Source organism: Halictus rubicundus, chromosome 11 (assembly GCF_050948215.1).
Source record: "Halictus rubicundus isolate RS-2024b chromosome 11, iyHalRubi1_principal, whole genome shotgun sequence".
NCBI classification, from domain to species: Eukaryota; Metazoa; Arthropoda; class Insecta; order Hymenoptera; family Halictidae; genus Halictus; species Halictus rubicundus.
Window position 1 is genome coordinate 15,976,037 of NC_135159.1, and position 27,739 is coordinate 16,003,775.

Genomic DNA, 27,739 nt, shown 5'->3' on the forward strand with positions numbered 1-27,739 from the left:
ACGATAGGAAAGAAAGTCTTGGACAAAAGTTATGGGGTATGAACCGGAGAATATCATAGTCTCGTTTACATGACCTTCAAGTGTCCTTGTTCTATATCTCAAATAATACATTTGTGAAATCAAAGTTAACAATTCTGACGGCACGAACGGTGATAGACAATTTGACTGAGACATTTTTGAAACAGTGTTTTGGTCGTTCCCAGTGGCTGTAGGGGTTTGTTTTGGGGTTAAGCCCCCGTATCGCAAAGGCTATCGTGTATCGACCGATTAGAACGATTCGAACGCACCCTTTCTCCTAGTGTTCTTCTCTGTTTATTTCTATTTCGATATCCCGCGTGCCCCTCCTCTTCGTAATTCTGTTCGACGCCGCTCCTCCTCCTTGATCATCCGACACAATAGGCACGCGAGCTGCTCCTCGCGCGCCACGCCGTTTAAAGAAGATCGCACGTTAAAGCAAACTTGCGATTCAGACCGGAACACCGCGAACTCCTTGTACCTTGTTTTCGCAGAAATCAGAATGTTTCGATTCGATCGTTCCAAGCGATTTTACTCGTTCCCTTGAATTTTTAAAAATTTTCCAGAATTTCCTTTGTTTTTGTGCAATTAATCGATCCAGCAAGGAAACAGCTCGACAGCTGGAAGAGTTTTGACAATGGCAAGAATACAAATTCTCACTTGGCAAATTTCATCGATGATTCGAACTCGTTTGAGTTGAACTGCTTTTCGAAATTCTGACTGCCTCGTAGCCGAGAGGGTTTCTTTTTACATTTTTGTACACCGATCTTGTATTTCGCTTCTTGCGAGATTACGAACATAAAGGAATATCTCGAAGCCCCCTTGGTCGAAGCACAATGACTCGGAAGCCTATTAATGGGTCATTCGCACACGCCGCGAACGCACAAAGATCCGCAATGCACTTGTCACCGTGCGTCCAACGGTACATGCGGTACTCGTTGCGATCGCAACGTCGCAAGGAGCAGGTGTTACACCTGTCCGAATTTCGAGTCGAATTTCTCGTGGACACAGCTGTTTTCTCCCCCCCCCGGTCCCTTCGTTTCGTTCTGTCTTTTCGAGAGCGAGGTTTTTGCCTTTTTCCGTGAACGCGCGAGCATCGATCGTTTCGCACGCGCTTCCTATATCCGCATAATTGCAACGATATACCGATAGAGAGACGGCGAGGGGTGAATGGCGGAGGGAAAAAGCCATAGCGCGGCGGTCGAGAGCAGAATATCGTGGAAATCACCGGTAGAATAGATTGCTTCTGCATCCTGGCTCAACAAAGCTCAAATTGTTAGTCCCTTCGAGGGTGCAATCTTTTTATCAGAATTCTAATCGCGTTCTTGTGGTTTATTTTCAGCATTTATTGCATAAACTTGGAATGCCTAGCTTCCGACTATTATTTCAATCATTGCATTTTTCAAAAGGCCCTCGATCCCTTTCTTTCCATCCACTTTGTTATTCCGGTATTCGATTAATCTTTGTAAAACTTCTGGTTCCCCTCTTTTTAAACAGATCCAATTAATGGGGGTGGACCGATCGATCTTGCGCATTGTTTTGAACCATTTGAAAATCCCTTCCACTCACCTGTTCCCATGATACAGAAGTCCCACCCGCAGGAATGAGAAAATATTGCGAAACGTGGCAGCAGCTTCGCACGAGGACTAGGTTTATCGACGGAGTGGCAAAACCACAGACGAGGTATAGAAGCCGACCGATCGCCTAATGTAGTTTTCTGTCTCACGTTCGGGGGGGCTCTAGGGTCCCCTTATCATTCCGTGTCGCGTCCTATCGTATCGACCAGAACTAATATTCTTCAACCGCACCGTTGCTGATGGAATTTGAAATCTCGTATCGGAGATACTATAAATGATGGAGCAAACAAAAGAATCTCGTGTCCTTTTACTTGATGCTACGCGCAATTGTCGACGAGAATTACTGGACGTTACCATGTGCGATAACACGGTTACCGACGCCCAATCAACAATGAATAAATAAACCGATGAACCCTCAATTTTTCCCGAACGTCCGACCTGTCGTTGAGTTGTACCACACCGAACACTTCCACCGTTCCCGAAATTTTCGAAGACATTAATTTGTCCAGGATGCAGAAAGAAGAACCGTATAACAGTATTTTCAAGTTCTTCTAATGTTTTTGCCGTTTGAAATTACAGCTACCCGTTTGTGTCACAAATGCATCGAGCCCGCTAGGTTACTTAATAAAAATCGAGTATGAAGCCAAGAAAATCCGTCCACTGCTTAAAAATTGTAAACTGCTTACAACATTCTGTTGCAAAAAAAATCCCTTTCCCGAATCCCATCGACAAAGGAGAATCATCGTATAATAAAAACGAGGATTGGTGGTTTTACGCTTTATTAGCTTAAAGTTTGCAAAGAAAACCGTACAGACTGCGACGACGTTTAGGCAAATCATGAAAATCATCGGACCGAAAGAGGCGCGCCGTGTTGCTCGAAGAAAACTGAATTGTCGTTTGGCAGCGTGGGTAAATCAATCGATCGTTGTGTCAAGCAAAGTACACGCAGCGCAGCTTGTTAGACGAAGGAGTCAGAGAACGGGGAGAGATTACTTTGGCTAATGCGTGTTGCGTACGGTTGCGGGGTGGGGCGGTTGGGGTCGAGGGTAGGCAGGAGAAGATTTATTAAATATCAATCGACAGGGTTGTTTGTTCTGTTGTCTCGTCGTTGCGATTATCACCATGTATCATCATGTAAATAGGTACAACGTGGTTGTGCATTGCAGTTTCATAGAAAATGTTATGCATTTAGCTTACAATTACGATACGATACGATTACGGTTTTACGATTACGATTACGATTACAATTACGATACGATACGGTTACGTTTACGTTTACGTTTTACGATTACGTTTTGTTTTCTTGTTGTCGTCGTCGTCGTCGTCGTCGTCGTCGTCGTCGTCGTCGTTGTTGTTGTTGTTGTTGTTGTTGTTGTTGTTGTTGTTTACGATTACGGTACGACGACGCGTGGCACACCGCTCGTAGCCCCTCCATCGTGCGTTTCGTCAGTCCTCCGTCCGCGTTACACTCTCGTAAAAGTATAGCGTTCTTTTTTTTTATTCGTTTTTTGTCTTTGTTTAAATTATTTAGCGGTTTATCTCGCCGATCCGCGAGAAATAATCGGCGGGCTCTATCGTAGCAGAGTTCCAGAACTGTCACTGCCAGCTCTCTAACGTTCTCATTCTCCCGAACAAAGTCGACGTGACAAGGTTTCGTTCCTTGCGGGAACTATTCCTGAATAATACGTTGCTTAGCGATGGCAGTGAGTAGAACGAGCTTTTTCGGTTTCTCGTGCAACTAGGAATACATCTCTATTCTTTGTTTTACCCCTCGTTCGTTCGTTCGTTCGTTCCTTTCGCTTTTTCCCCCTCTCTTTCTTTCTTTCTCCTCTATTACAATATAATGTACTTGAAAACTGTGCGCGCCCCGACGACGGAACGTCGAAACGTTTCGTTGCACTTTATAGTATCTTGTACCAGAACAGATAATGCTCGCCCTCGCTGATCTGCAGGTCGTCGACGCCTGAAATCGATCGGTTTTAGTGCCAGTGGAACGGAACCAGGGTCGGTCGACAAGTGTGTTACAAACTCTATTTTCACTCTATTTTCTATCTGTGCCGGTCGATTGCAAACGAACGCTACGAGAACTCGCGCCTCGATTTTTACGAAAGACCTTCCTCGGTCAAGATAGAACCGACCAATCGTCAAACGTTGGACAAATCGATTACCTGGATTCGGTGCATTTTGTGCTCAAACTAATACCTCCCTTTAAGCGTGCTCTTTTAGCCCGCTTACAAGTTTGAGCACAACACCTTTAAACATTTCAGACAATCGAACGGAAAAATTCAAGGTTTGCCCACTCACTCGTCGACCAGCCGAGTAGAATTCCGAATAAAATCCGTGAACAAACCTCCAGGTGCAACCAGTTGATTGCCCGGCGGCGTGGAAGGGTCTGGCGGCGAAGGGAGCCGATAAAGCAGCCAAAAGTGATAGGTCAGCGGCTCCTCTTTGTATCCAGCTATCGTGTGAACGTAATGGCCATTAGGCCACTCGGAGGCGACGAACTGGAAGTGCGGCGACATGTCCGCGGCCAGAAGCATCACTTCGTAGAACGTTTCGTTCTTCGGGGCGGTCACCGTCAAGTTGTACGTCTCGTTGACGTTGCTGCCGACCCACAAAGTGTACGAGACGTTCACCATAACTGGCGCCGTGGTGCCCACGATCGTACCGCTGTCCGTGTTGCTGGCGTTCAACGCGTTGTTCCCCGCGGTATTATCCTTGACGCTGCTGTTGCTGTTCTTACCGTTGTTGTTCTTGTTGTTGTTGTTGTTGTTGTTGTTGTTGTCGCTGCTGCTGCTGCTGCTGCTGCTGTTGCTGCTGCTGTTGTTGCGGCTGGCAATGTTTCCGTTGTTCGCGTTGCTCGTGTAGGCGCTGTCGCTTGTATTAGAATTGTTTGCGTTGTTCACTAGCGTTGGGGACGATACCGACTCGCTGTGGTTGCTGGATATCGTCGGCTCTGGGACGAACAGACGCGTTAGGGTTCGAACATGTTTCAAGGCGTGCCCAGAAGATGCGTGGCAAAATTGAAAATTAAAGTTGCTCGAATAATTGTAAAGGGACGAAAGTAATAGTATTTTTCAATTGATTCTAGTCTAGGCATTTGCGTTTAAGAGTACGAAAGTATATAATCAAGCGGACAGCGGACACCTCCGAAAAGACGAAAATGAACGTTACCATTGGTGTTTCCATTGCCGTTGACGTTGTTCCCGCTGCCGTTGCCGTTCCCAATGGTAGTCAGTCTCGGCGGCGAAGTGTCGGCGAGTCCCTGTCCACAATCGAGAGTCCTGATGCTGGACAAACCTCTAGGCGTCACTCCGAGAAGCGCCTCGGCGGTAGCTCTGACGTCGCCCGCGAACGAACCATCGGCTCTCTGCTGGCTGCTTAGCCACGCCAACACGGCGGACCTGTTCCAATTATCCGCGGGCTCGTTCTCAGCTTCCTCCAGAGCTTGCATCGCCAAGGCTGTTGTCCTCAGGTCCCCGAAGCTGCCGTCTAGCCTCTGCTGTTGCGCTAAACCGACCGAAGGCTTGCGCACAAAGTGGTGGAGGTTTCTGTGTCTGTGGTCCTGCACGATGCACTTCAGCGCTAGGATCACCATCGCCACGGTATCTGCGAAAAGGAAAACTGTTGGCGACGTACTTTTGTCGAGGGGTCGCCGAATCGCAGGCCAGTTTATTCGATCGACGATGCTAACCGACGTTATGGTCCTGAGCAGCGTTGGCGATGTCCAGCAGCCGTCGAATCTGTCTCTTCCGCACGTGAGCTTGCGCGTTGCAAGCTGCTAAAGTGGTCAGAGCGAACTCGTAGTCGGTAGGAGGTTCGTGATGCTGCAACGTGCCGATCAGATCGTGTCCGTGGAACTGTCTCGGATCCGTGCACATCGCGTTCAACGCGAGAGTGTAGCGCGCCAGTCGAACCGGCGACAGACCGATCTCCCGATGCCTGGAATGTTGATCGAGTGCTGTCAATCGCTCTTCGTTAAATGTCACCTGTTCAAATATCGCGCATCCAAGTTCCACGCTTCCAAATGCCACGCGTTCAAATTCCACGCATTCGATTCCCACCTTTTCAAAAGTTCCACGCTCCCGACGTGCAAGCGTCGAAACTCTACGCAGCGAAATCGCACGAATCCTAATCGTAAGTAGCCAAATTGCGCGGCACGGTGTCCCCCGTTAAAACTTTCCAGCATACGATTTACCTCCAGAGCAACAGCACGATCTCCAGCTCCATTTGTTTGGTGCTCAGCTGCAGCTCCAGGGGCACCGGAGGAGCGACGTTGTCCTCCCCGGACAGGTTTGCGAGACGAACCGCCAACAAAACCCGATGAGTATCGTTTCCCCAGCCAGCATCCTTGTCTCTCTGACTCCAAAGCCACGCAGTGCCTCGCTCCAGAATGCTCTCCGCGTCCTCGTCGCTCGGGCCGAGCTCCGCGACGCTTCCTATTAATCGTAATCGTTCGTTAGCCTCGTCAGGGACCTCGAGCATTCGGGCCCGGTCGTTTTCGCTTGCCAGCCGTACCGCTTTCGGAATCCGCGAGAAGCACGGTTAGCAAGGAGAACGCTCGGTCGGAGGATAGACCTTTGATCTTTGTTGTTTCGAAAGATCGTAGAAAAATAGTGACGTTGAGTACCTTCGCATCGAGCCAGGTCGAGGACGCCCAGACAGAGGAGCACCATCACGGCTGCCATGCTAGCTCTTCCCCACATTTTCACCCAGTTTTGGACGACGCGCGTAGACTGCTGGACGCCTTCTGCAACCGGACAAGGCGAGATCGTGGTTTGGACGCTTCCCAGCTGGATATTCCGATTTTTATCAATTCCGACGAGATTTTTCCGATGCGTGCAACTTGTTCGGACCTGGGGACGAGGTTTTGCGTGTCCCGAGGGTAGCACCGGTGAGTCAGTCACGAGGGTACCTCGCCCGCTCGCGGAAACACTACTGGGAACAACACGATATTGCGTGGGGGATCGATATCGTCGCAGCACCCGTCGTCCTCCGAGCCAACGCACGGTATATACCCATATACTCGGTCTCTAGCTCGTTGCTAGCTCCGAATACGTGTGCCCCGTTCTCCCTCCCCCCCCCTCTCTCTCTCTCTCTCACTCTCTCTCTCTCTCTCTCTCTCTCCCCCTCTCTCTCCTTTTCCACGCTGCTGCCTAGTTTCACTCTCCGTCTCTCTATCTTTCTCTCCGTTTCTCTCGCGCTATCTCTCTCTCTCTCTCTCTCTCTCTCTCTCTCTCTCTTTCCCTCTCTATGCCCTCGGTGCATCCATCACACACGCCCCGATGCGCTTCCGGTGGCGACTGCGGGCGGCAGCAGCGGAAAACGTATCGCTGATTCACCCTCTGCGCATCGTCTTTAACCCGGGATTATCCGACTGACTCGACTAATTGATCAAACTGCATTTCTAAAATCACTCTCGAACCACTCTCAAATTGGACCCAGCGAGCTTGTGCTCCTCAGAGGGGCTGGATAAATCGATTTGCTGGACGACGAATAAACGGAATTTTCAGAAAATTCCAATTGAACAGTGAAAACCGCTTTTTGGAATGAACATTTTCGAAAATATAATTTCGCTTCTGTTATCGTTTCTAGATTTTTATGCTCTCGGATGATCAGAGATTAATTTACATTCGACGCGTAAAGCTATACGGCGAAGTTATAAATTTGCGAAAATTTTGTTTATCGACACGAGCGTTAAAAGGGGTGGATCCTTTGCGAAAGGTTAGTTATCCAGGGTTAGTTCCTGCCGCGCTTTCTCCCTCGGCTTCACATAGAGACCCCGCTGTGCTCAAACTATTCGGTTTGCTACAGTGATCGATTATATCGGATTGTCGAATGTATGCAGATCTAGATGGATAAGGAACGACAGGCGACCGCGACGACGCTATAACCAGCGAAGAACGTCTAGGAAAATCGATGTATGTACCCTATGCAGCTGGTAACGCGATAGTTTAGTTCCTGGATTGAACGAGAAACCGCGTTGGTTCTTAATCATTTTAATCCGGAGACCCTTCATTTTCTTCTTAATTTGCAGTTTTGCCGTCTTGTATCAGTCCTGCGAGGACTAACGTGAACTGTATTTACGTTGATCGCGGCAAAACTTTAATCAATTTGATTTGCCTGCTGTCCCACATGTACCAAAATTCGTCGATTCAAGCTTAGCACTAAAAAATGGCCACACCATTATTTGAAAGAGTGTTTACGTACACGTTTGTACCGAAGAAATTGATGAAAATGGAGTTGAAACGGTTTTGAGAGGGTTAAGATATCAAAGACGGGGGTGATGGGACGAGTGATTCTCAGCGAATCTAACACATTTTCTGTAGCGTGCCCGTGTGCGCGATGCGCACCGTGTATTCCACTTACCTTACCGTCTAGCCGTTCGCGGTAAAAATGGTCGCGATTCGCGTCTAGTGTCGCGAGCACAACGGTGTTCGCAGGGGGTGGTTAACGGGTAGGAAAACCGTTGGAAACGCGTCGAGTCGAGTCCATTGTCGTCGGCGAAACTGACGCGAGAAAACCTCTCCGGAAAACCGATGCACCGAGAGACGATAGGGAACGGAACGGAACGGAACGGAACGGAACGGCACCGAACAAGGGATGCGAAGGGCTTCGAGGTCGCCCTCTTTCTCCCGTTAAAGAGGGTAAACTCGGCGCATCCCCTCTACGGTCCTTCTTCGCGAATCGAACGAATCCCTTCTCTGCGGCAACCACGACTCTCTTTCACGGTTGGTCTTGCCGCTCAGCTGGTCCCGACACATGCACCTTATGCGACAATTCGCCTAGGTCGAGCCATAAATCGTCCCTGGATTTCGCACATCGATTTCCCTCATCGATCCGATGGACGATTTTCGGTTTCCTTAACCCATTTGTTTCTCGTAACGGAGAATGCGGAATAATCGCCCATTTTATTTCGATTATTTATCTTCGTGTGTTGGGTACGTACGTGTTATCGATAGTACCGATCGGAATCTAGAGCAATGGTCTTTACAAATAACTGTGTCAATTCATACCGCGTATATTCACGCTAACGATGCAAATCAGTTAATCAATTGTGCATTCGTTGTACTATTTGCAACGATATTTTGCCATTTCCAAGACAGCTCATAAATCACGATAACGAGTCATTAATTTGTTCGTAGAAACGGAAATTTTTTAAATTTAAATATTGTTATTCGACAATAGCATGAATCAGATCCTTTCCCTTTCCCTTTCTCTTTCCCTTTCCCTTTCCCTTTCCCTTTCCCTTTCGCTTCCATGTGTTCTTGTCGAGTATACTTTGAACCAGTTAGTTTGAGCGTATGATCCACGGAATGGATCGTGATCCAAGCATAAATGATAAATAAAAATCCAGTAAAAATGATTATTCAGAAATTAATTTTGTTCTGGATTAAAATTTTGAGCATTTATATTTCTAATAATATTCGCTATATCGGCGCCAAATGATTCTTGCCGTTGTTCCCATAAGGACTAATGGAAATTCCGGCAAGAATTATCCGCTGTGTACGAGCAAATGATACCGACGGAGCACAGCCGATAGCGACAGTGGCGCCTCTTACGGCGAATTCTCGAAGCTCGCCCAGGGTGCATGTACAGCGCCACTTCGTGCAGCGGCAAAATGCTCAAACTGTTAGCCAAAAATACCGACAGAGGAGTTCCAAGCTTCGCACAGATGGCGCCAGGGTGACCGACCTGGAACCGGCTGTTGGTAAATTTGTGTTTCACCAACAGTTTCAACGTTTTGCCGCTGCACGAAGTGGCGCTGTATATGGCCCCTGGACGAGCTTCGAGAATTCGCCGTAAGAGGCGCCACTATCGCTATCGGCTTTGCTCTGTCGGTATCATTTGGTTAACAGTTTCAACGTTAGGCCAGTACGTCGATTGGCGCTGTACGGACCCTTACCGGGATCTCTCATCGAATCTTATGGCGAAGGCGGCAAGAATCATTCACACTTTAATAAAAAATAATATTTTAATAGTTCTCGTAGAGATTTTTTTACTATATCACGGCTCAAATTGAAACTGAAAGATTGTATTTCATACTGGGTTTATTGTGATTTGAAAATCATTGCGATCAAATACAGAAAATCATAAAGCAGTTACCACAGAACAAATATTCAAACGAAAGGGTTTCGCAAAAATAATTTCTCTAACTTTCAAGTGCTTATGGAACACACTTTATACCGAACTGTATGTCGTTTAACAATCAATAAAATACATTTAAAAAATTGGACGTACACGAGGTCGTTCGTACAGCAAGGGAGTTAAAGCGCAACACGCTGAAAGCAAATTCGTTCGAAAACGTTGACCCGTTGGCGGGAAAAGATATCGGCTTCCAGGTTGCGTCAACGATCATTTTTGGCTGCACTAATTATACAACTTGCATAAATAAAGATCCCTGCGTTGAATCTCGCGGGCTCTTCCAGCAAAGTGGTGTTATCGACGCAACTGCTCGCTCGCAAACGCGTGCGTCGACGTCGTTCAGTCGTTCGAAGAGCCTCAACGTTCTGCTCGCGTCGCTGAAAATTAGTTTGAAACGCAGTGATTGACTCGTGGTTATGTAGAGAGTTTGTCAACGAACGTCTAATTTGCATTCTAACTCGTCGCTCGTTCAAAATTGAATTTCTACGATTGATAAAATAGCGGCGTAAAACCGGGCTCTAGAAAAATCGAAACGGCCATCGGCCATCTTGAATCACGCGAACTTTGTTTGCGCCAACTTCAGGCGACAGTCGCATTTCTCTACTTTTTCGCGAGATTGTCGCTTCTCGTCTGCACTGTGTCTGTTCTCGATCCGTAACGAAAACAACGGTTCGCATTTTCCCGTGAAAAAATCGTCGCCGAGTGTGTTTGGCGTGGACGCAGCAGGAGCCACTTCTCGGTGAGTCTAGGACACAATGGGATTTCGGGAGAATTCGCAGGGAACTGCAAACATTGTGGGGAAACATCGTTCTCGGACGAGACTAGCGTATTCCGTGGAACGTTTTCGAGAATGACACCGTTCCCGTTCACATCCGTCTTATCGGGCGATTAAACGATTTTACAATCGCTCTCGCGAACCTTAGAATCTATGACAATGCGTTTTTCAGCGCCTTCGACAACGTTCCACGCAAAACCTATCTCTCTCTCTCTCTCTCTCTCTCTCTCTCTCTCTCTCTCTCTCTCTCTCTCTCTCTCTCTTTCGCGACGAGCTTTCCGCGAAACCACTCGTGTCATTTCCACCATTCGTCAACCTCGTTTTGCACCCACTGTTCCCTAGACCGAAGATAAAACCTTGCAATTCTTATCAGAAATCGCTGCAACTTTAAAGTTTTAAATCAACCACCGAAGATTCCACTTGGAAGAGGTTGTCGCGTTTTCGTTCCTACACGATTCTTTATTTACAGACTATCCACTGAAAGCCCATTAATAGCGACTGTGCTTTGTCCGAAAGAAGTCTGACAATTTAGAAGAAAATATTGGACAGCGTAACTGCAGGTAGTTTGTTGGTTTACGACTGAGACTGCTATCGCTATCGAACAGTTTTCTAAGAAGCCTGCAATCGAGCTTTGATTTTTTAGAGACTTTGCTGGTAGATAAAGCGTTAAACGCTATACGTATACTGCCGGTGGAAGAATGAATCATTGTTTGTTTGGAGTCATTGTTCCAGATACAGTAATCTTCGACGACTTAGTTTCTAACAAGGATGTCGAATGATTGATTGCTTCGAATTGAATATCGAACTACTACATTTTCTAAGGGTCAATAGGTTCTCGTTGATATCCTTAAGAACATCTTTGGACACAATTTGGCCCTTAACATCGATCCAGGGATTCCGACTAAGTACCGCTTCATACTATTCTGCAATTTCTATGAATTTCTCTGTCGATACGTTACTATGTGTACGGTGTTGCTGATTACAGGTATCCTGTTTCAGAAATGATTCGGAGGCAAAGTTCCTTTGACTAAAGTTTGCGTTCTAAGAGTCGAGATTATAGCCTGGTCGTTCGTCGTGTCGCATTTATTATCGGAAATGCGAATGCATAGATAGACACAAGGACAAAAATCGCGATGCAATTACAGTAATTTTCCTTGGTCGGACCGGGTCTCACGCTCGAGAGCTACTTTAGAGTCGGCAGGCAGGATCGTCAACCGAAATGATCGCGTTATTCTTCTCTTTTAATTGCTCCCTTTTGCCGGAGCAATTACTTTCCGCTCGATCTTTCCTTGGATCTCGATGTCGTTGCATTTATGCGAGGTCTTTAGAATCGTTTCGCGGGACAGGTGGTCGCTGGTCCGTCTCCGAGAGTGGACTGCAGTGATTTCGTAATAGCGAGCGTTCTTTCATTATCAAACAATAATGACTCACTGGTACACGCCGGTGGCCAATTACGCGTGCAACGGAAGGAGAAACAAAGAGCTGGTCTCTCGGGTTGATAATCGTCGTTGTTCCACGAGCGATTAACACCGTTCGCCGGGAACGGTTCGCTCTAACCGCCGGTAACCGCCGGTAACCGCTGGTACGCTATAGCGTCGATATCGATCGGAGATTAGCCGACCGATTAGAGGAATTCAGAACGACAAGGTGTCCTCCGAGACGGGTGTGCGGCAAGAGTTGACGAACTCCCCGAACAGAATTCTTTACCGTTAACCAACGGCGCTCTCGGGTTGCACCGGCTCTATTTCTGGCAGCATTGATTTCTCGGTGGACACAGAGGTAAATAGATTATCTAGCGTATCCGCTGGCATCGCGCAACATTGTGCAACACCGTCGGACAAACGGAAGAAGGGGCCTTTTACCCTTTTACGAACGCGGCGCGCGAACGGTTCACCGAGTGAAACCGAGTTGTCGCACATCGAGCCGGAACCGCAAGATTCTGGAGAAAATTCGTGTCTCCGTTAATTATACATTATCAACCTTCCGGTAGCGGAGCCTGGGTCCATTTTCACTCGCAATATCATGTTCGTCGGTTGATTTCACGTATTTCATAGAAACGGCCCCCACCGAGCGTCGCGGAGCGCGTATCTTTAGGGAGACATTAACGCAACGCTTGTTGCGCTAGGTCGGGGCTAGAAATGTCGGTTAAAAGGCCAATGAAAGGGTCTAGGACAGCCTCGACGGCCACGGTTAATTTTAGTCGCTTATCGCTGGCTTCCTAACCCAGCTCTTTGCGCCTCTTCTTCTACGGTTTCGAATTTTCTGTTCGTTTCTCCGATTCTTCCGGAGCTGTACGAGAGGTAGAAACTTCTGGGAAATCGCGGAACAACGGACAAAGAGCAACGAACTCGAAACGGCTCGAGCAAGGATGCTGTGCTCTGTTGTCCTTCTGCCACCGGGGACAAACACGCGAAATCCTTTTTCCTCGATACATCGCTCACACTGCCCGAATATGTAAAACTGACGTCACTTCTTGGGAGAGCGCAAAAGGACGCCCACATTCTCCGTCTTTCTCTCTCTCTCTCTCTCTCTCTCTCTCTCTCTCTCTCTCTCTCTCGTTCCCCCTGTTTCTTTCTTGTTCCGTTTTCTTGCAGTCGATCGATTTTCCCGCGCGAAAAACCGCAGACGATCGATCCCACCCGATCATTTCCTTGTTGTTTGATCGGCAATCTTCGCGTAAGCTTCGTCGCAGCTCTTCGAAAGCGAACTCGAGACGGCGCAGCTTTTATGTAACGGTTTGCGACCTGGCATTGTCGCAAACGATAACCGTGGAAATAGGCGTCGTCGGCTCGATGAATATTAATCGCCCGATTAGAATTCGACGCAACTTCGTTACCCGTCCAGGGGGAAGATCGAAAGAATAATGAAATCGTGAAACGAGACTATAACCGGAGGACCTAACACGCTTTTGTCCGCTGCGTAGGTCGCCGGTTTCGCGAGTATGCTAGTTATCCGAGGACTATATCCTCCGCCCACGCGCACTTTGATTTTCCTTGAAAAACTTCGCCTTCGATCCGCGAAGAACGGCCGAACGAGCAGCTCGATTTTTTCCGTGGAAGCTTTGCGACATTTTCTGGACACCCAGGACTATGACAAAAATTACCGAGGGAGAAAGAAATGTCTATGTCTGTGACGACTTACAAATGTCGCAACACATTTCTATCGTGTCAATTATGGTTTCAGCGATTTGTTGCTCGACGCGTTAACGATCTCGCGGAAGACCGCGCCGCGCCGCGCCCCGGCCCGGCCCGGCTCTCTCGAATCGAATCGAGCATTTCGACGAGGATAGACGGAAAACGGATGAAAGAGGGAGGACGTTGCACAAGCGGCTAGGTTTATCGGGATTTGTTAAACGTTGCTCTGATAAAGGAGATAACGCGTCGACTGACTGCGTTAGTCATATCGATCGCCGCGGCCGGCTGGTAACGGCTTCGCAATCGCGTCGGACCACGTGGTGGTTAAACATGTATATCCTCGATTGCCATTGCCGCCTCAGGGACCCCGTATTTGGAGGTTCCGTTTGATCGATACGAGCCGGACAACCTCGCGGTTTGCCACGCGGTGTTTCCTTGTTTCCACGTTTCCGTGTTTCGCGACGTTCAGCCGAGCGAAACCGCCCGAGCTCGCCGGCGCGACGGGAAGCGTCGCGAAACCCGTTTCCTTTCTGCTTGAACCCTTTGTCGACGTACCAACCACACCAAAACTCTCTATATCATTCCCGAAGTTGCAAACCTATAAATTCGTTACTATACGTTTGCAACTATTTGTTGATCGGTATTGATCGATATGTACACATCAAATCTTTAAATACTTGCTGCCGTTAATGGTAAGCTTTTAGAAGACGGATTGCCCCGATTGCCTCGTTGCTCGCAGATGCAAAGGGCGTGAATTGGCTCCGCTCCCAGGGGCAAAAGAGCGTTCGTCGGTCGAAACGAAACAAAGTGCGAAACTTGTCGGTCCAGGGTCTAAGGACAATGGCACGACAGGGGACAGGGGACAGGGGACAGGGTCCTCGAGGCGAAACTGTTGGGAAAACGCCTACAACGACCCACGTCGCGATGACTGTTCGCTCCTCGTCTCTACCTGGGACGAGCAGATCGTGTAGGCAGGCCAAAATCACCTCCGAAAGCATAGTGACTCACGGTTCCCGCGATAATCGCGCGAATACAAGCCGATTTATTATAAGCTACGTTTCCTGAAGCTCACCAAGCTTCGATTTGGACTCACCGCGCTCATTGTTAAACAATGCGCACCTGTCCGCGAAGCCGGACCATTTTCGTCGTTTACTGGCGACTTGCTCTATCGTTTTTAACACTGTATCGCTCTGAACTTGCATTTGCAGTTCTTTCGCGTTTTTCGATCTCACAAAAAACTATAGAAGACATGTTACTTCCCCTGTTAAACTTATGGTGGTACGCCCTACGTTGAAATCGTTTTACAGAACAATTTTTTTTATATAGTTCTTCTCATTGTTTCTAGGTTCTATGTAGCCCGCAACGAACGCATGTTTCAAAATCGTGGCGATTCCAAATATCAGGGTGGACTGAAACGGAAAAATCAAGATCAAGATCTTTGTGAAAATTACGATTTCTTTAAACGCTTTACCAACCGGGATCCATCCGAGTAATACGATTGTCGGTAGTTGCACCGTACCAAAAAGAAACTTGTCAATTTCCATTTACATTATAATCTGAAACGAAATTCTCAGATGACGTTACCGGAAGTAACTTGTTGGTTCACAACCGAAATTGTTGTTGCCGTTGAAGGATCCGCTAAAAGATCTTTAGTCATGGATCGTGGGCTTTTGCAAGAAAAAATTATGAGATAATCACCGGTGGGCGTCAATTTCATGGAAATCAAATAAAGCAGAATATTTCTTTCCCTGAAAGGGCTAGGATGCAGCAAACTCGGATCGACGTGTAATCAAGCGAGAGATAGATAGATAGATGGATAGATAGATAGATAGATAGATAGATAGATAGATAGGGAGAGAGAGGCGGAGGAGACAGAGGAGCCAAAGCGGGATAACGTAATGACCTCCACCTCCGTGTTTCGAACTATTTTCGATACACGTCTCGGCTAACTTTAGCGTTTTCGTTGGTCCAGTCGTGTTTGACTTTGAGCCGCGCGTTTTCCGTTCGAGTAGTCTGCCGCGAGCCTCCGTCCTCGTGAAATCTTTCGCGTCTCCGTATCTTCTTTCTTCTTCTCGGAAGCAACCGGTTTTCCGCGTGCTCGGCGTCGTCTTCTCTGTCTCTCTCCTCTCTCCTCTCTCCTCTCTCCTCTCTCATCTCTCCTCTCGTCTCTACCAGTGTCATAACAAGAACCGTGCAATCCTGCGAGTCGCGGGAACTTTGCGTCGGCTACAGTGAGTTTTCGGTTGTTCGAGACGTGAACCGCGTTCGGAAGCTCGTTCGCAGGAATTAGCATAGATACCAGGCTGACTCGGTAACTATCCGCAATGCAGTTTCAAAGCTCGCTGCGATAAGATCGTTTCCAATACAAGCCGTCCGTCGCGTCGTTGCGCAAGCCTTTTTCACACCCTTGGAAAAGCTTCTAGAAAAGCTCGAGTCGAGTCGAGTCAATAGCATTGTGGACAGTGCAAATTCAGAGACCAGAAATAATGTTCGAAAATGTTCAAATACCATTGAACGCAGCCTTCGCAGTTGCAACATTCTATCAAACGCAGCGTAACCTCCTGTAAAATATCCGGAAAGATATTCTTATTAAGTTCTCCGAAGTTTCCTGATGAGCTTCTATCAAAACGTTTACAAGTACGGGAGGATCGCTTCAATCGAAATATATGCACAACGATCAAAATAATCGCAAACCTGGACGCAAAGGTAGAAACTGTCCACAATGTGGTGAGAAAGTTATTCTGTTTTATAGTGTACTCGACTGATTAGGTGAGTCACAGCATTTTAATAGACGAGCGTCCACTCTAGCATCGACGCTCCTTCTTTTGCCTTTTTCCTTCTTCCTGGCAGTTGTGATTGCGTCGATGCTGATTTAATATCGACAGACTATGACTATCTTTTCGCAAAGATAAGTGTTTCGCGTAGCAATTTCTCCCATAAATGGCGATAAATGGCCCATAAATCCCATTTAGAGCGACTTTAAAGAGCTTCGTGGAACGACGAGAAACGATGTTATGGCAACAGATTCGACGATAGCGTCGCGAACAACTACCGAATCAGCCTGGCAATTGCAGTAGCGGTGATGGCAAGCCTCGAGGGAGATGTCCACGTCTTTGACTCGCGAGGATCACAATGGCGAAACTAATGAGGATGGTGCTGATCGGTGACCGGCGCCAGGTACACTAATCCGAACGTTCCCTCGCGAGGGAGTCGATTATGCGAGCACGGTGCAGAAGATTCACGAGTGTTCGGCCGAGAGCCATTTATACCCGACTATTTTGAAAACAGCGCGTAAAATTAACCGAACGCGAATACGTTTCCGCGGACTGGAATACCGCGATACATAGTATTCGGTGGACTATTTCGGAGAGCTGACATCTAGTTCTTTCTAGCAGGGTGTCTCCTGCTGAATGGAGTTCAGGCCCCCCGAGGTTGAACCCTACCCCCGGTAGGGTTCTTGTCACTTTTCCAACCGAGTAGACGCGTCCGAGCTAATCAGAATTTTCCGCGATGACTCGGCCGAATGTTCGAGCTCGATTTTACGCAGAAATCGCTAGAAATGTTCCCGCTTCCTTCCGCGAATTACACACTGGATCATTTCTGGACTAAAGGGTAACGCGCGGTCGTCGATCGTAATTAGGCTCGTGGGAACGCGCACGGACAGTCTCTCCGTAACAGAATACTTAATTAATCGATAAACCCACGAGACTTCCGTGGGCGAGCAAAAGTGTATAAATCTTCAAAATTTCTCTTGTATTTTGCCCGCCCACCAAACAAGTATTATACCAACGAGAAGTAACATTTATATATAGACCGAGGATATTTATGTACTCGGTTTGCGGAAATAGTAATCTACAAGAATAAGAAAGTAATCTACGAGAGTAGAAAATTGCATAAAGATATCCACTCTCGAATTATTAGACTGCGGATCTTCGTGTGAAATAAAAATGGTTTTGCATCAATCGCGTGCAAGAGGAGCCGAGTAGAAATTCTTTTCTTCTTTTAAGAATTTTAATAACACAAAGATCCATAATCTAATTCTACACATGACGCCTGTAGCGTAGACACTTGTACAATTTGTTATAGAAGTGTTGCGGAGGCTCGGCCGGCAGATCCGCGATCCGTTAATCGCTTTTCACCTTTTACTGGCGCACTTGAACCCTTGCCATCAGCCTTGAACCCATTACCGTCGCTTTCGCTGCTTTTATTCTGAAACGCGTCGCTTCTCGGTGTGTTTCTCTCTGTGTCGCAAAGAATGTCGTGCGCGCGCTCGCGCGTCCATCGAAAGCTTTTTCGAGGAGAGGATGTCTCTTTGGGCGATGGCAACAGGTGGCCGGTCGTAAGTTCCCCCGACACCCGGGACTTTCGGCCGATGAAAGTGCTCCGGAGGCTTTGACTCTAGAAAGTGGTCTAGCTGGCCGCGATAGCAATCAACCGCGTTGCACCGTTCACCGGTGAATAACGCTGTCCAATTCTCCGTTTGAACGTGTTGCAAATTTCCTGAAACCACCAGCACAATTCTTAAATCTTCGACTCTGTCTAGAAATGTTCATTTCTCGAGGGCTGACGACGAACACCGATTTTCTCTAGTGAAAATCTGCAATATTGTCGCAAAGTGTAATCGAACGAAATCTCCCTGCATCACGGTTCAACAACATTCTCAGCCAAGTCGTGTGACGTAGTCTGTGACTCACGTACCCACATGGCTGATACAAAGGATTCGCGGTAGCACTACCGAGTGCTTTACCAGAAACTTTCAATCGACAACCTCTTAGAAACATGAAAAATCCTACCAGTGATGCGTCTATAAAAAGATTAAAGCCTCCTGTTGTTCTAGCTTGTATTGGCCCAGACAAAAATTATTCGATAGCAAACGTTATTAAAACGGTCTGGTTATATAAAATAATGTTCACATTATTAAATTTATTTTCGTCAAGTATCGTATAAATGTTTGATTTTCGAGTTAAATTTCGGGTCGTGGTCAACGTTCGGATATTCAAACGGTTGGATATCCAACGTCGCCTTCTATCGGGTGTCGATATCGATAGCCATTCCGCTTGCCAATTGGCCCGCTAATTACAATAACTGTTCTCGCATTGTTCGACAGGTGGTTGCCTAAGCTCTGACATCCCAGCCACGAGCATACTAAACGATGGTAGACTATTACAAGGTACTCGAGGTGCAACGATCCGCCAGCAGCGGGGACATCAAGAAGGCGTGAGTATCCTCTTGCTCGCCTAAAACAACAGACAAACGACGGAAGATTATTCGACGAGACTGCAAAACAGCTACCTACTCTTCTATTCCGATAATTTTCGCGGATACTTGATAAATCTGAATATTTTCAACTAGTTTTTCCTTCGCACGATGAAATCGTAGGGTAGGTTATTCGTTCCCTACTTGTTCGCCGTGGAGAGAAAAATTGACAAAACCGATTCGACACGATACGATCCGGAGCACTGGAAATAGGCCCTGTCTATTTATTTTCCACGCCGTGGCCAGCGGAGATGCTGGTCTCGAAGAGAGATTGAATGAATGGCTTTTTAGCCCCCGCCTTTGAAACGCCTGGCACCGATCCAGGAATCGACTCTTCCATCGCCGCAGACCACGATTCAAAAGAGGATCCTCGGCTGGTCTCGGACGTGGCCCTTGTGTTTTTAACACCTTCCGTCGCTTTTTTTAAACGAACGATAACACGTTTCTATTCGTCAACGCCCGGTCCCATCAAGGGCTAAATTGCTAATTGCCACGAAAACTTATTATTATGCAACATCAAATTTTTCTGCATCGATTGCAGGACAAAAAAGGGACTTCTAGTTTCTTAGCGTGTTTAATCGTCGCTACTCATTTTTGTCAGAAATGCAATCCGCAGTCTATCTATAACTATGATTCGTACTCTTCTGCTCGTCCACCTGGACAAGTAATTCCACCAGCCAAATGTGGCTGACACGGTCAACCACGTTTAGGTGTTGTTACACGACACGCTAAGGCCTACGGTTGGTTCGCAGGTACAGGAAATTGGCACTGAAGTGGCACCCAGACAAGAACCCGGAGAATCTGGAAGAAGCGAACAAAAGGTTCAAGGAAATCTCAGAGGCGTACGAAGTGCTCATTGACGGTAAGCTTCACCGAACTAACTAGCTAGCTACCTAGAAGCGAGTTTTCCCTCTACGGTTCTCCCTCGACGAGGCTCCGTGTACGTAAGAATTACTTCTCTGCGGCTTGAATTAATTGCCTGGCCAGGCAGAGCGTCGCGATGCCAACAGGAGACGAACCAAAGGGAGCCCCTGCTTGTCAGCAAAGCCGAATTTCGCATGAGCCTTTTCTTTCAACCGGTCTCCAAGTAGTACGACTTATTCTGGGAGCCAGCGATGCGACTCGATCGTCCACCACCACGCTCAGCGAATCTAGAACGGATTAGAGAACGATCTTTGTCAATGATCGTTTCATAGAGGAGCTACATCGCTCGTTTATCTCCCATCATGAGAATCGTTCACGTTTTTCAATGGATATCTTCCTGATGCTACCTTCTATTTCTCTATCTTCTGCTTGTTATCGCAACTCCTGTTTTAAGGAGGTACATTCTAAGTTTCTGGAATTTTTACAAAATAGATTCTGCCGTTAAAAATTCGGCAAAAGTTCACAGTCGTGTGTGCTGTTAGGTAGAATTGTCTGTCAGTAGAATTGCTACACAGGGTTTTCTTTGGGGTCCCTATCCCAATTTATTTCTTTGGGACCAACCACCTATCCTTGCAAACGTTTTGCTGTACCTCCCTAGAACACGTTCTTGTTTCCTCCGACGAAAGCGACACGATTAATGATACACTTTGTGCTAGTAGAATGACTCGCAGCTCCACCGTGTCCCGATTCTCGAGTTTCCTGTTGGAAAAATCTGTGTCGAAAACAAGTTACCGTACAGAGTAGTCTGTGACCGAGCGATGAGACGGCACAGATTCTTCTGAAAACAGGAAACTGGAGAACCCAACCAAGTAAACGTTAGCCGAAGCATCGCTGTAATAACGACGAGCCGCTGCGTGCCGACGATTTCTCGGAAGATCCGAGAAAAAGAGATATTCAATCAGAAATCTTTGTTTTTCCGGGGACGATCTGTCGTGTGACCCGTGTGTGCTCGGTATCCAGATGCGAAGAGACGAACCTACGACCAACGATTGTATCAGAAGGCGTCGTCGAGGCCCGGCCGTGGATTCACCAGCCGGAGTCACTTTGACTCTGCTTTCCAGCGATTTTTCGGTACCACTTGAGAGAAAAAAGACTTTGATAGAGATAAAGAGACAAAAGAGTGGCCAAACGTTGTTCTTTTCCATCTACTCTGTTTTTCTTTTTTTTTTTTTTCTTTTTCTTTTTCTTTTCTGGACCTCTTAGCTGCCTAACCCGATTTTCAAAGTGTGTACTTACCTCTTTTTTTCTTTTTGTTCTTGCCTATTGAAATGTCTGAAGTTTTCGTGTAAATTGCAAATGTTCGGTACTCCCTTCTCGCGTGGCAAGTACACTCGTCGTGACAAAAAAAAAAAACAATTGTTAACTTCTATACGACCAGTGTACTCGTCGCACGCAACTAAGAGGTTCATTTGTTTTCTTTTTTCTGACTTAATCCGTAAAAATGCTTTCGACGAGCAGTCGTTCCCCGCTCGAGTCGTAGGATCGAGAAGATTTTTGGTGGAGTTTCTAAATGGTCATTCGCATCGTTGCTCGTGGAAAAGAGACTTTTTTTCTCTTTCGCGGTGTACCAAGCGCCGTTGTTAATTGCAGTTAATATTGCCTGCACACCTTTCCGCGCTTCTAACAACTGCTTGACCGACCTAACGACAAAAGAAACGACGATCCCGTTGGTTCTGCTCCGGTTTTGTTGTCAGGGTGATGTTCGTCGACCGACAGTAGAAAATATCCAAGCAGTACCGTACTAACACCGCTAGCCTTGCAGCATCCGCTTCTTGGAGTTTGGAGCATCTAAAACCAAAGCGAAAGCGTTTGTGATTATACGCTGGGCATGATTGATAATGATCGTGGTGGTTTTGCGTACATTTTACAGAAAAGAAGAGGCGAGTTTACGATCAGTATGGAAAGGAAGGTCTCCAAATGCCGGGAGGCAAGAGGCGACACGAGGACGACTTCGACACACACTTCACCAACACGTTCGTCTTCAGAGATCCTGAGGAAGTATTTAGAGAATTCTTCGGCGGCACTGCTTTCTCAGACCTGTACAAGATGGGTGGTAAGTTGGCGCACGTGTGTGCGTGAGGAACCGTCGATGAGAATGTCTATGTGAATGCACCTTGATCGAGCGAATGCCATACGACTATACTGCGGATTTTATGGATTCATGAGAAAAATCTCCAGGCCCAATTTCAAATAGCAGACGAATTAAAATATTTGAAGAACATTGGTACATGCTATTTTCAACTTGGTCAATTTATTAAAGAAAGAGTCAAGTGCCTAACTTAACTGGCTGCTGTCTTTTGCAATCGATGCAATTTTTATTTTGCAAAAAGATCCGCCGTGTAGATCCGACCATGCGTGCTGCCCGTGATTAACCGAATAATTATGAAAAGACCGTTGAATTGTTTCCGACAATGAGATAGTCGTGATTAAAACGATGTTATTAATTTTCCCAAAGTCCTCAACGGAGGATTCCACAGGCATAGCCATCCAAGCAGTAACAGCATAAGTACATCCTTCTTCAGTCCGTTCGGCCTCGGTTTTTCACCATTCAACGTTTTCGAAGGTGCGTCAGGACCGATCAACTTTACATCATTCGACGCGTTCACCAACTTTGATTCATCCCGCGGCGGCGGTGGCGGCGGTGGCGGCGGTGCTATCAAGAGGACAAGCACATCCACTAGATTCATCAATGGCAAAAAGATTACCACGAAAAAGTGAGTGGTAGTTGCCTCTCTCTTGCCAGATAAGCTGGGGCATTTTCGATCTTTCGTAGAAATATTTCAACTGCCTTGCAATGTCGACGCATTCGCAGCTGGGGTGTTGAAAAAGTCTGTACACAGGGTTTTTCGAGGTAATCGAGTTAGCCGAAACACTCTGTGTAAAATAAACGAAAATCTTTGCAACTGTAAAGAAGGAGGTACAGTCGTAGCAGTACTTTACCGGTTGCGAGTGTGTCCCCACTATACCGACCGATGTTAACCGATGACTGATGGTAATTGATGTTTCCGCAGGATGTACGAGAACGGGAAGGAGACGATAATGTCCTACGAAAACGACGTGCTGAAGTCGAAGACGGTGAACGGAGTGCCACAATCAATAACGTACAGTTAAATCACAGATCTCTAGAAGAACACGCTCGCTCGATCTCTGCTCGACAATTGAGAAATTCCTGTCGTCGTTCACGTCTGCGAGTAATATCACTGCGATTCTGCCGAGACGTTGTTCCTGCTACTAACTACCTGACAGAGAGACAAACAGAGAATAGAGAATAAACGCATTATAATCGTTGGTTGCCGCGGCTACATATACATATATATATATATCTTCTCTTCGGGTAAAACCGGGTCGAACCGGTTCTTCTCGTTTTCCCGTCTTGGAATTCTGTAACTTTACCGATTATCTTGTAAACACGGTGTACACCACCCGCAGGTCGAACCCTTTACCCCCCACGCATCATATACACGAGATCATCGTTCATTGAGAAAGAGAGTGAGAGAGAAAATAAACATGCACGAGTTTATCATGTCATGTGTGCAGCAAACGATATCGAAGCAGCGATTACTCCGCGGAAGTGTGCGCGACTCGATGACAGTGGATTGGATCTCTTGGCTCGAGCGATCGCGATGCAGTTTCTATTAAAAAAAAAAAAAAAATGCGAAATCAGAGAAAGAGAGAAAGGGAGAGACAGGCACTCTTTACAAGCACTTTAAGTTTCGAGAGAGCCAGCTGCAAGATATGCTCTAATACCATCGAGTTTTTTGTTCCCGTCACCTTCTCTGTTTGACCAGGTTCGACGAGGCATCGACGAGTCGCCAGCTAACCGACAACGCCAGCAACATCGCAATGGCTGGCCAGAACTCGAAAACAGTCCACTCCACTCCTTCAGTCGGCGATCGCCTGACAGTCACGAAACAGACGCACCATCATCAACCTCCCACTAAGAAGCACACAGACAAGAGTAAGAGAAAATAGAGCGCCACAGTTGCAGTCTTTTTTCTCGGTTCATTTTTACCACCTTCTCTTCCGTTTACACTACTACTACTACTACTACTACTACTACTACTACTACTACTACTACTTCTGCTTCTTCTTCTTCTTCGTGTCTCTCCATTCTGTTCTTCTTTCGTTGGTCTCTCTTCGTGTTTATCCTTTAACCCGATGAGACTCATCTACTCGCGGCAAACAGTGAGAGAACGAAAACAGTATTCGTATACGCTACCTGCTAACTTTTACTTAATCTCAACGTATCGCGCGAATTGCTGATTATTTAGTGCGCAAGCTCGCTGAACGAGAGAATGCTTTTTAACGATGAAAATAATTCATTTCTCAACTATCTACTCGGTTGAGACGCGTTCGAAATAGCATACGAATATTTTCTATCCTCCCGCACTGTACATGCATACGTACAAACATATATATATATATATGTACCTTGCAAACACACATACACATATCGTTTTGCGTGTGCGTCAGTCTTACGAGGTCGATGTAAATTTCCGTTTCTTTTCCTAATTAACGCTGCTTTCGCTGTCGTTCAGAATAAGGAAACGTGTGTTCGGTGTCGTGCGGTTCCTCGGGGAGAGAAGGCGAGCCTATGCGAAGAAGCGAGATGCATATTTATTAATTTAGTATCGACTGGTCTCAAGCCAATCTCTGTTCGGTATTTTTCAATCAATAAAACACGGAAACATATTCGTCGTCCAGTTGTACTTGCTTTTTTGTAAAAGTGTTTACACAAGATCATCTCTCTACGAGCGTCCACGTAGAGGCTGTCTCGCGTTCTTTCTTTCTTTCCGTTTTCCTTTTCTTTTTCGTTTCAAATCGTAAAAAGCGATCGTCGTATTTCGTCGAGATTCGACACCGTTATACGTTACACACGGTAAGTTTCGCTTGTCCTTAGTTTCTTAGACGATTAATCTATTCGTTATCTTATAAGTTGTATGTCCATAGGCTGCGAATAGTTTATGCGAGTATATATGTAGACCGTTCTCCGAGGTCGAATGGAATTGTAATAGATATTTCATGCTAATCCTATATCAAGAGTGTCTCCAATCGGAAACTCGACCGTAGTTTTTCACCTGTACTCGAACAAGAAAATCATATACGCTGTAAATGCATCCGCAGTCCAGTTGCACGTAATATTTCCAAATTCGGAGAACTTGCGAACAAACAGGGACCGGACAGGACCTGTGGAACGAATACACAGACACAGAGCGGCAGACGCATTCATAAAGAAGAAGGAATTCTTCTCCGTACAATTCTTTCAACTGTAGCAACCGTAGCAACCGTAACCAGTGCTCTTAAACGTTGATACGATTGTAACGATACCGATTATTCTAGATTTATATATTTGAATGACACCGACCTTATCTACGCTGTGGACACTAATTTCTTTTTCGTCAGGATGAAATGTTCACGATGGATGAATGATGTTGATGATGTTGATAATGATGATGACGTGTTCTTTTTTTAGTCGAACCACAAAAGAGGGATACAGAGAGAGGGCTTAGGACTTTTTCTGTTCTGTCGCGGAGTTTACCTAAAAAAAACACTCGAACGTCGTAATCTTATATTTTTTTTTTTCTCTTAGTTAGTTTCTTGCGTATGTGTATATAATGATAAGAGAACAATGTTAAACTTACGTGGAAAAATACATTATTAATACACGATATACCAGTATCTCTATTATTTTGTTCTTTCTCTTTCTTTCATCTACCTTTCGTTCCGATTACGTTTCAGGGTGGAATATTATTTTTGGAACATTTATTTTTTTCGTTTTTTTTTTTATTGATATCTACTTCAATGCGACTACACAAGCTAAGTAACAGATGTAAAAGATTCCTAAGAAAAGTGAGAACGTATCTCCGTGTAATACTTTCGCCATGATCAGCCTTAGCAAAGTATAAAAGAGTTGTTCGAAAGATTAGGGTCGAGCGAAGCGAGTATAGACGTTCGCTCTCGGATCAACAATACTGAGTAACAAATAGCCATAAAAATTTAATTGTCGTGGTAAATCGAATCATCAATACCTCTTTGCCGTGCGTATAATCCGGTATGGAAAGCATGTTCGAATATGTCTGCAGCTGTTTCACTCTTGCTTATACAAAGAGTGGATTTGTTTTGGATCCCATGCTGTGTACGCGCATTCGTATATTGTGAAGAGTATAGAGAACAAAATGTAAAAAAAAATGTTTGTGTATACGTGTAATACCCAAGCAACGCGTGAAAAGTATTGTGCAGATGGAAGTTACTTCTTCCCAACTACAGCTATCAGTTCGTCCACCTTTTGAATGTACTGTTCCATTGCGGTTTCTTTACTCGTGCCTTTCTTGCGGTCCCAAGCATCCCATTTGGCCTTGCCCTTGAAGTCTAGCATGCCTGGTCTTGCTATAAAAAAAAAAAAAAGATCAGAAGGAACATTGAAAGTTCAAACCAGCAAAAAATGCATGGAACTACTAGAGAGTTTCACTATTCTGCCAAATGATCTTTGTTCTAGGTTTTATGGTAAGTGGCATTCGTCTTCTAATTAGCATTGCAAATGACGCAATGACCATTGGTTTCTATGGTCTGACGATCAAAGGTCAACTGCTCGAATATTTAACTCTTATCTGATCGTACATCGACATAATACATTTTTATAGCGTACAAATTTAACACAATGAGATCAATAGGAGCATGTTTATCAGACTCGAGCTTATTTCACGTACTTGTATTGCAATCTCCCACGGTGGCCTGTTTGTACAATGAGTATAGTTCGAGCATGTCTGCATCGGAAGGTTGAGAACTCAGTTCCTTGACTTCCTCCGCTGCCTTGTTGAATCTCTGAAAATGATATTGTTGTAAGAACCGACGAACATATCTAATACAAACAACACTACATACAGAAATAAATGGTAAAGAAACAATGTAATAGATACAGATGAAACAAGGTCACGAACTAAAATATTTACTAAACACATATTTACATCGGATAGAGACATATTTCTTCGGTGTTTATAGAGAAAATCGTTGAAAATCAATGATCCACGTTGCGTCCAAGGTGAGGATTGCGAGACTACGGAAATTTTGTCCGAGTGTCGTCATTTAAATGCCTCCCACTCCCGTGCCTCATCGTTCCACCATACTGCCCACGATAACTGCTGATAACTTTCCGGATAGAAAGACCTTTAACAAACAACAAATCTACGATCACTAAATGCGTTATCACCGTATACGTTGATAAAGTTCGCTAAAATAAATCCGAGAATCAACGGTACATCTAACTGAATCCCAAAATATAATCCTGAAATCACGAAAACCTGCAAGCATGCTTGCATCGAACGCGAAAAGAATAAAAGAAAAATAACATTTACAATTACGTTCGTTCGAATTCGATACCGCGTAATTTTCAAACTTGGCTAATTTGCCTTTAAAACAATGTTAAATTTATACGATTAATCAAACGCTCGTTATCCCTCCGGGAATGAAGAGCCTCCTGGATGATGACGTCACCAGGAAATCGCGTGAGAAAAAATTTCAAACTTGCGGAATGCGTTCAAACTATATCTTCAAATATATTCTGATTACGATGGTTGAAGATATCCTACTGAAAATTCTGGGAAAATTTTTACGAATGATATTATCGTGTTTACTACCAGGTAGACTACGGATGTTTCATGCAAAATAAAAATGTTGTGCATCGTTCGCATGAAACGCAGAAGTTGCATCGACATTCGTTTCTTCTCTGAATAATTTGAATAAGTCAGAAATAACATATTAGGATTTTTAAAATCTTATTATGCATTGATATTATTATTAAATGTATAAAATCTGCAGTCTAACGATTACATTTGCGAGAAGCAGCGAGACTACGGGAGCGCGACGCGATCCTGAGCGCATCGAGCAACAATGTACAATCCAATCGAACATTATCA

General features: G+C 45.8%; 3 protein-coding genes and 1 long non-coding RNA gene across 12 annotated transcripts; 1 reads left to right on the forward strand and 3 right to left on the reverse strand.

The window, feature by feature from the left end:
- Positions 1-3,420: 3,420 nt before the first annotated feature.
- Positions 3,421-8,247, reverse strand: LOC143358698 (uncharacterized protein CG3556). 2 transcript variants are annotated; one of them, XM_076796037.1, is made up of 7 exons: positions 7,962-8,247; positions 6,223-6,342; positions 5,791-6,031; positions 5,287-5,534; positions 4,767-5,201; positions 3,943-4,548; positions 3,421-3,555 (listed from the first exon to the last, which is right to left on the reverse strand). In XM_076796037.1, exons 2-7 carry the CDS (start codon positions 6,296-6,298, stop codon positions 3,494-3,496), a joined length of 1,668 nt encoding a protein of 555 aa, XP_076652152.1. In that variant the 5' UTR covers positions 6,299-6,342; positions 7,962-8,247; the 3' UTR covers positions 3,421-3,493. The 2 variants fall into 2 exon arrangements, with proteins under 2 accessions (XP_076652152.1, XP_076652153.1); XM_076796038.1 differs by lacking the exon at positions 7,962-8,247 and adding an exon at positions 6,449-6,602.
- A 1,783-nt stretch (positions 8,248-10,030) lies between these two features.
- LOC143358733 (dnaJ homolog subfamily B member 6) lies at positions 10,031-25,511 on the forward strand. 5 transcript variants are annotated; one of them, XM_076796093.1, is made up of 9 exons: positions 15,668-15,957; positions 16,721-16,823; positions 18,754-18,863; positions 19,655-19,764; positions 20,787-20,897; positions 21,697-21,879; positions 22,390-22,540; positions 22,838-22,927; positions 23,615-25,511. In XM_076796093.1, exons 3-9 carry the CDS (start codon positions 18,799-18,801, stop codon positions 23,796-23,798), a joined length of 894 nt encoding a protein of 297 aa, XP_076652208.1. In that variant the 5' UTR covers positions 15,668-15,957; positions 16,721-16,823; positions 18,754-18,798; the 3' UTR covers positions 23,799-25,511. The 5 variants fall into 5 exon arrangements, with proteins under 5 accessions (XP_076652206.1, XP_076652208.1, XP_076652205.1 ...); XM_076796090.1 differs by having other exon boundaries at positions 15,672-15,957; positions 22,282-22,540; XM_076796091.1 differs by lacking the exons at positions 15,668-15,957; positions 16,721-16,823 and adding an exon at positions 10,031-10,476 and having other exon boundaries at positions 22,282-22,540.
- Positions 19,771-21,689, reverse strand: LOC143358737 (uncharacterized). Of its 3 annotated transcripts, none has more exons than XR_013082994.1 (2): positions 21,467-21,689; positions 19,771-20,053 (listed from the first exon to the last, which is right to left on the reverse strand). It is a non-coding gene; the product is annotated as an uncharacterized LOC143358737 (long non-coding RNA). The 3 variants fall into 3 exon arrangements; XR_013082995.1 differs by having other exon boundaries at positions 21,435-21,689; XR_013082996.1 differs by lacking the exon at positions 21,467-21,689 and adding an exon at positions 20,417-20,780.
- On the reverse strand, positions 25,100-27,281 carry Acbp1 (Acyl-CoA binding protein 1). Of its 2 annotated transcripts, none has more exons than XM_076796096.1 (4): positions 27,179-27,281; positions 26,792-26,990; positions 26,534-26,648; positions 25,100-26,213 (listed from the first exon to the last, which is right to left on the reverse strand). In XM_076796096.1, the coding sequence occupies exons 2-4, from the start codon at positions 26,804-26,806 to the stop codon at positions 26,074-26,076; spliced, it is 270 nt and encodes an 89-aa protein (XP_076652211.1). In that variant the 5' UTR covers positions 26,807-26,990; positions 27,179-27,281; the 3' UTR covers positions 25,100-26,073. The 2 variants fall into 2 exon arrangements, with proteins under 2 accessions (XP_076652211.1, XP_076652212.1); XM_076796097.1 differs by having other exon boundaries at positions 27,185-27,264.
- Positions 27,282-27,739: the final 458 nt, after the last annotated feature.

What these genes read in the sequence shown, in the direction of transcription:
- Acbp1 (XM_076796096.1), bottom strand. An exon ending in CGTGGGAGATTGCAATACAA is followed by an intron (nt 26,214 to 26,533) that starts GTACGTGAAATA and finishes TTTTTTTTATAG; the next exon opens with CAAGACCAGGCATGCTAGAC.
- LOC143358698 (XM_076796037.1), bottom strand. Translation starts at nt 6,298, where the DNA reads ATGTGGGGAAGAGCTAGCATGGCAGCCGTGATGGTGCTCCTCTGTCTG. An exon ending in ATCGTGCTGTTGCTCTGGAG is followed by an intron (nt 5,535 to 5,790) that starts GTAAATCGTATG and finishes TCAACATTCCAG; the next exon opens with GCATCGGGAGATCGGTCTGT. An exon ending in TCAACTGGTTGCACCTGGAG is followed by an intron (nt 3,556 to 3,942) that starts GTTTGTTCACGG and finishes GATCGATTTCAG; the next exon opens with GCGTCGACGACCTGCAGATC.
- LOC143358733 (XM_076796091.1), top strand. Translation starts at nt 18,799, where the DNA reads ATGGTAGACTATTACAAGGTACTCGAGGTGCAACGATCCGCCAGCAGC. An exon ending in AGCGGGGACATCAAGAAGGC is followed by an intron (nt 18,864 to 19,654) that starts GTGAGTATCCTC and finishes GTTGGTTCGCAG; the next exon opens with GTACAGGAAATTGGCACTGA. An exon ending in AGACCTGTACAAGATGGGTG is followed by an intron (nt 21,880 to 22,281) that starts GTAAGTTGGCGC and finishes ATTTTCCCAAAG; the next exon opens with TCCTCAACGGAGGATTCCAC.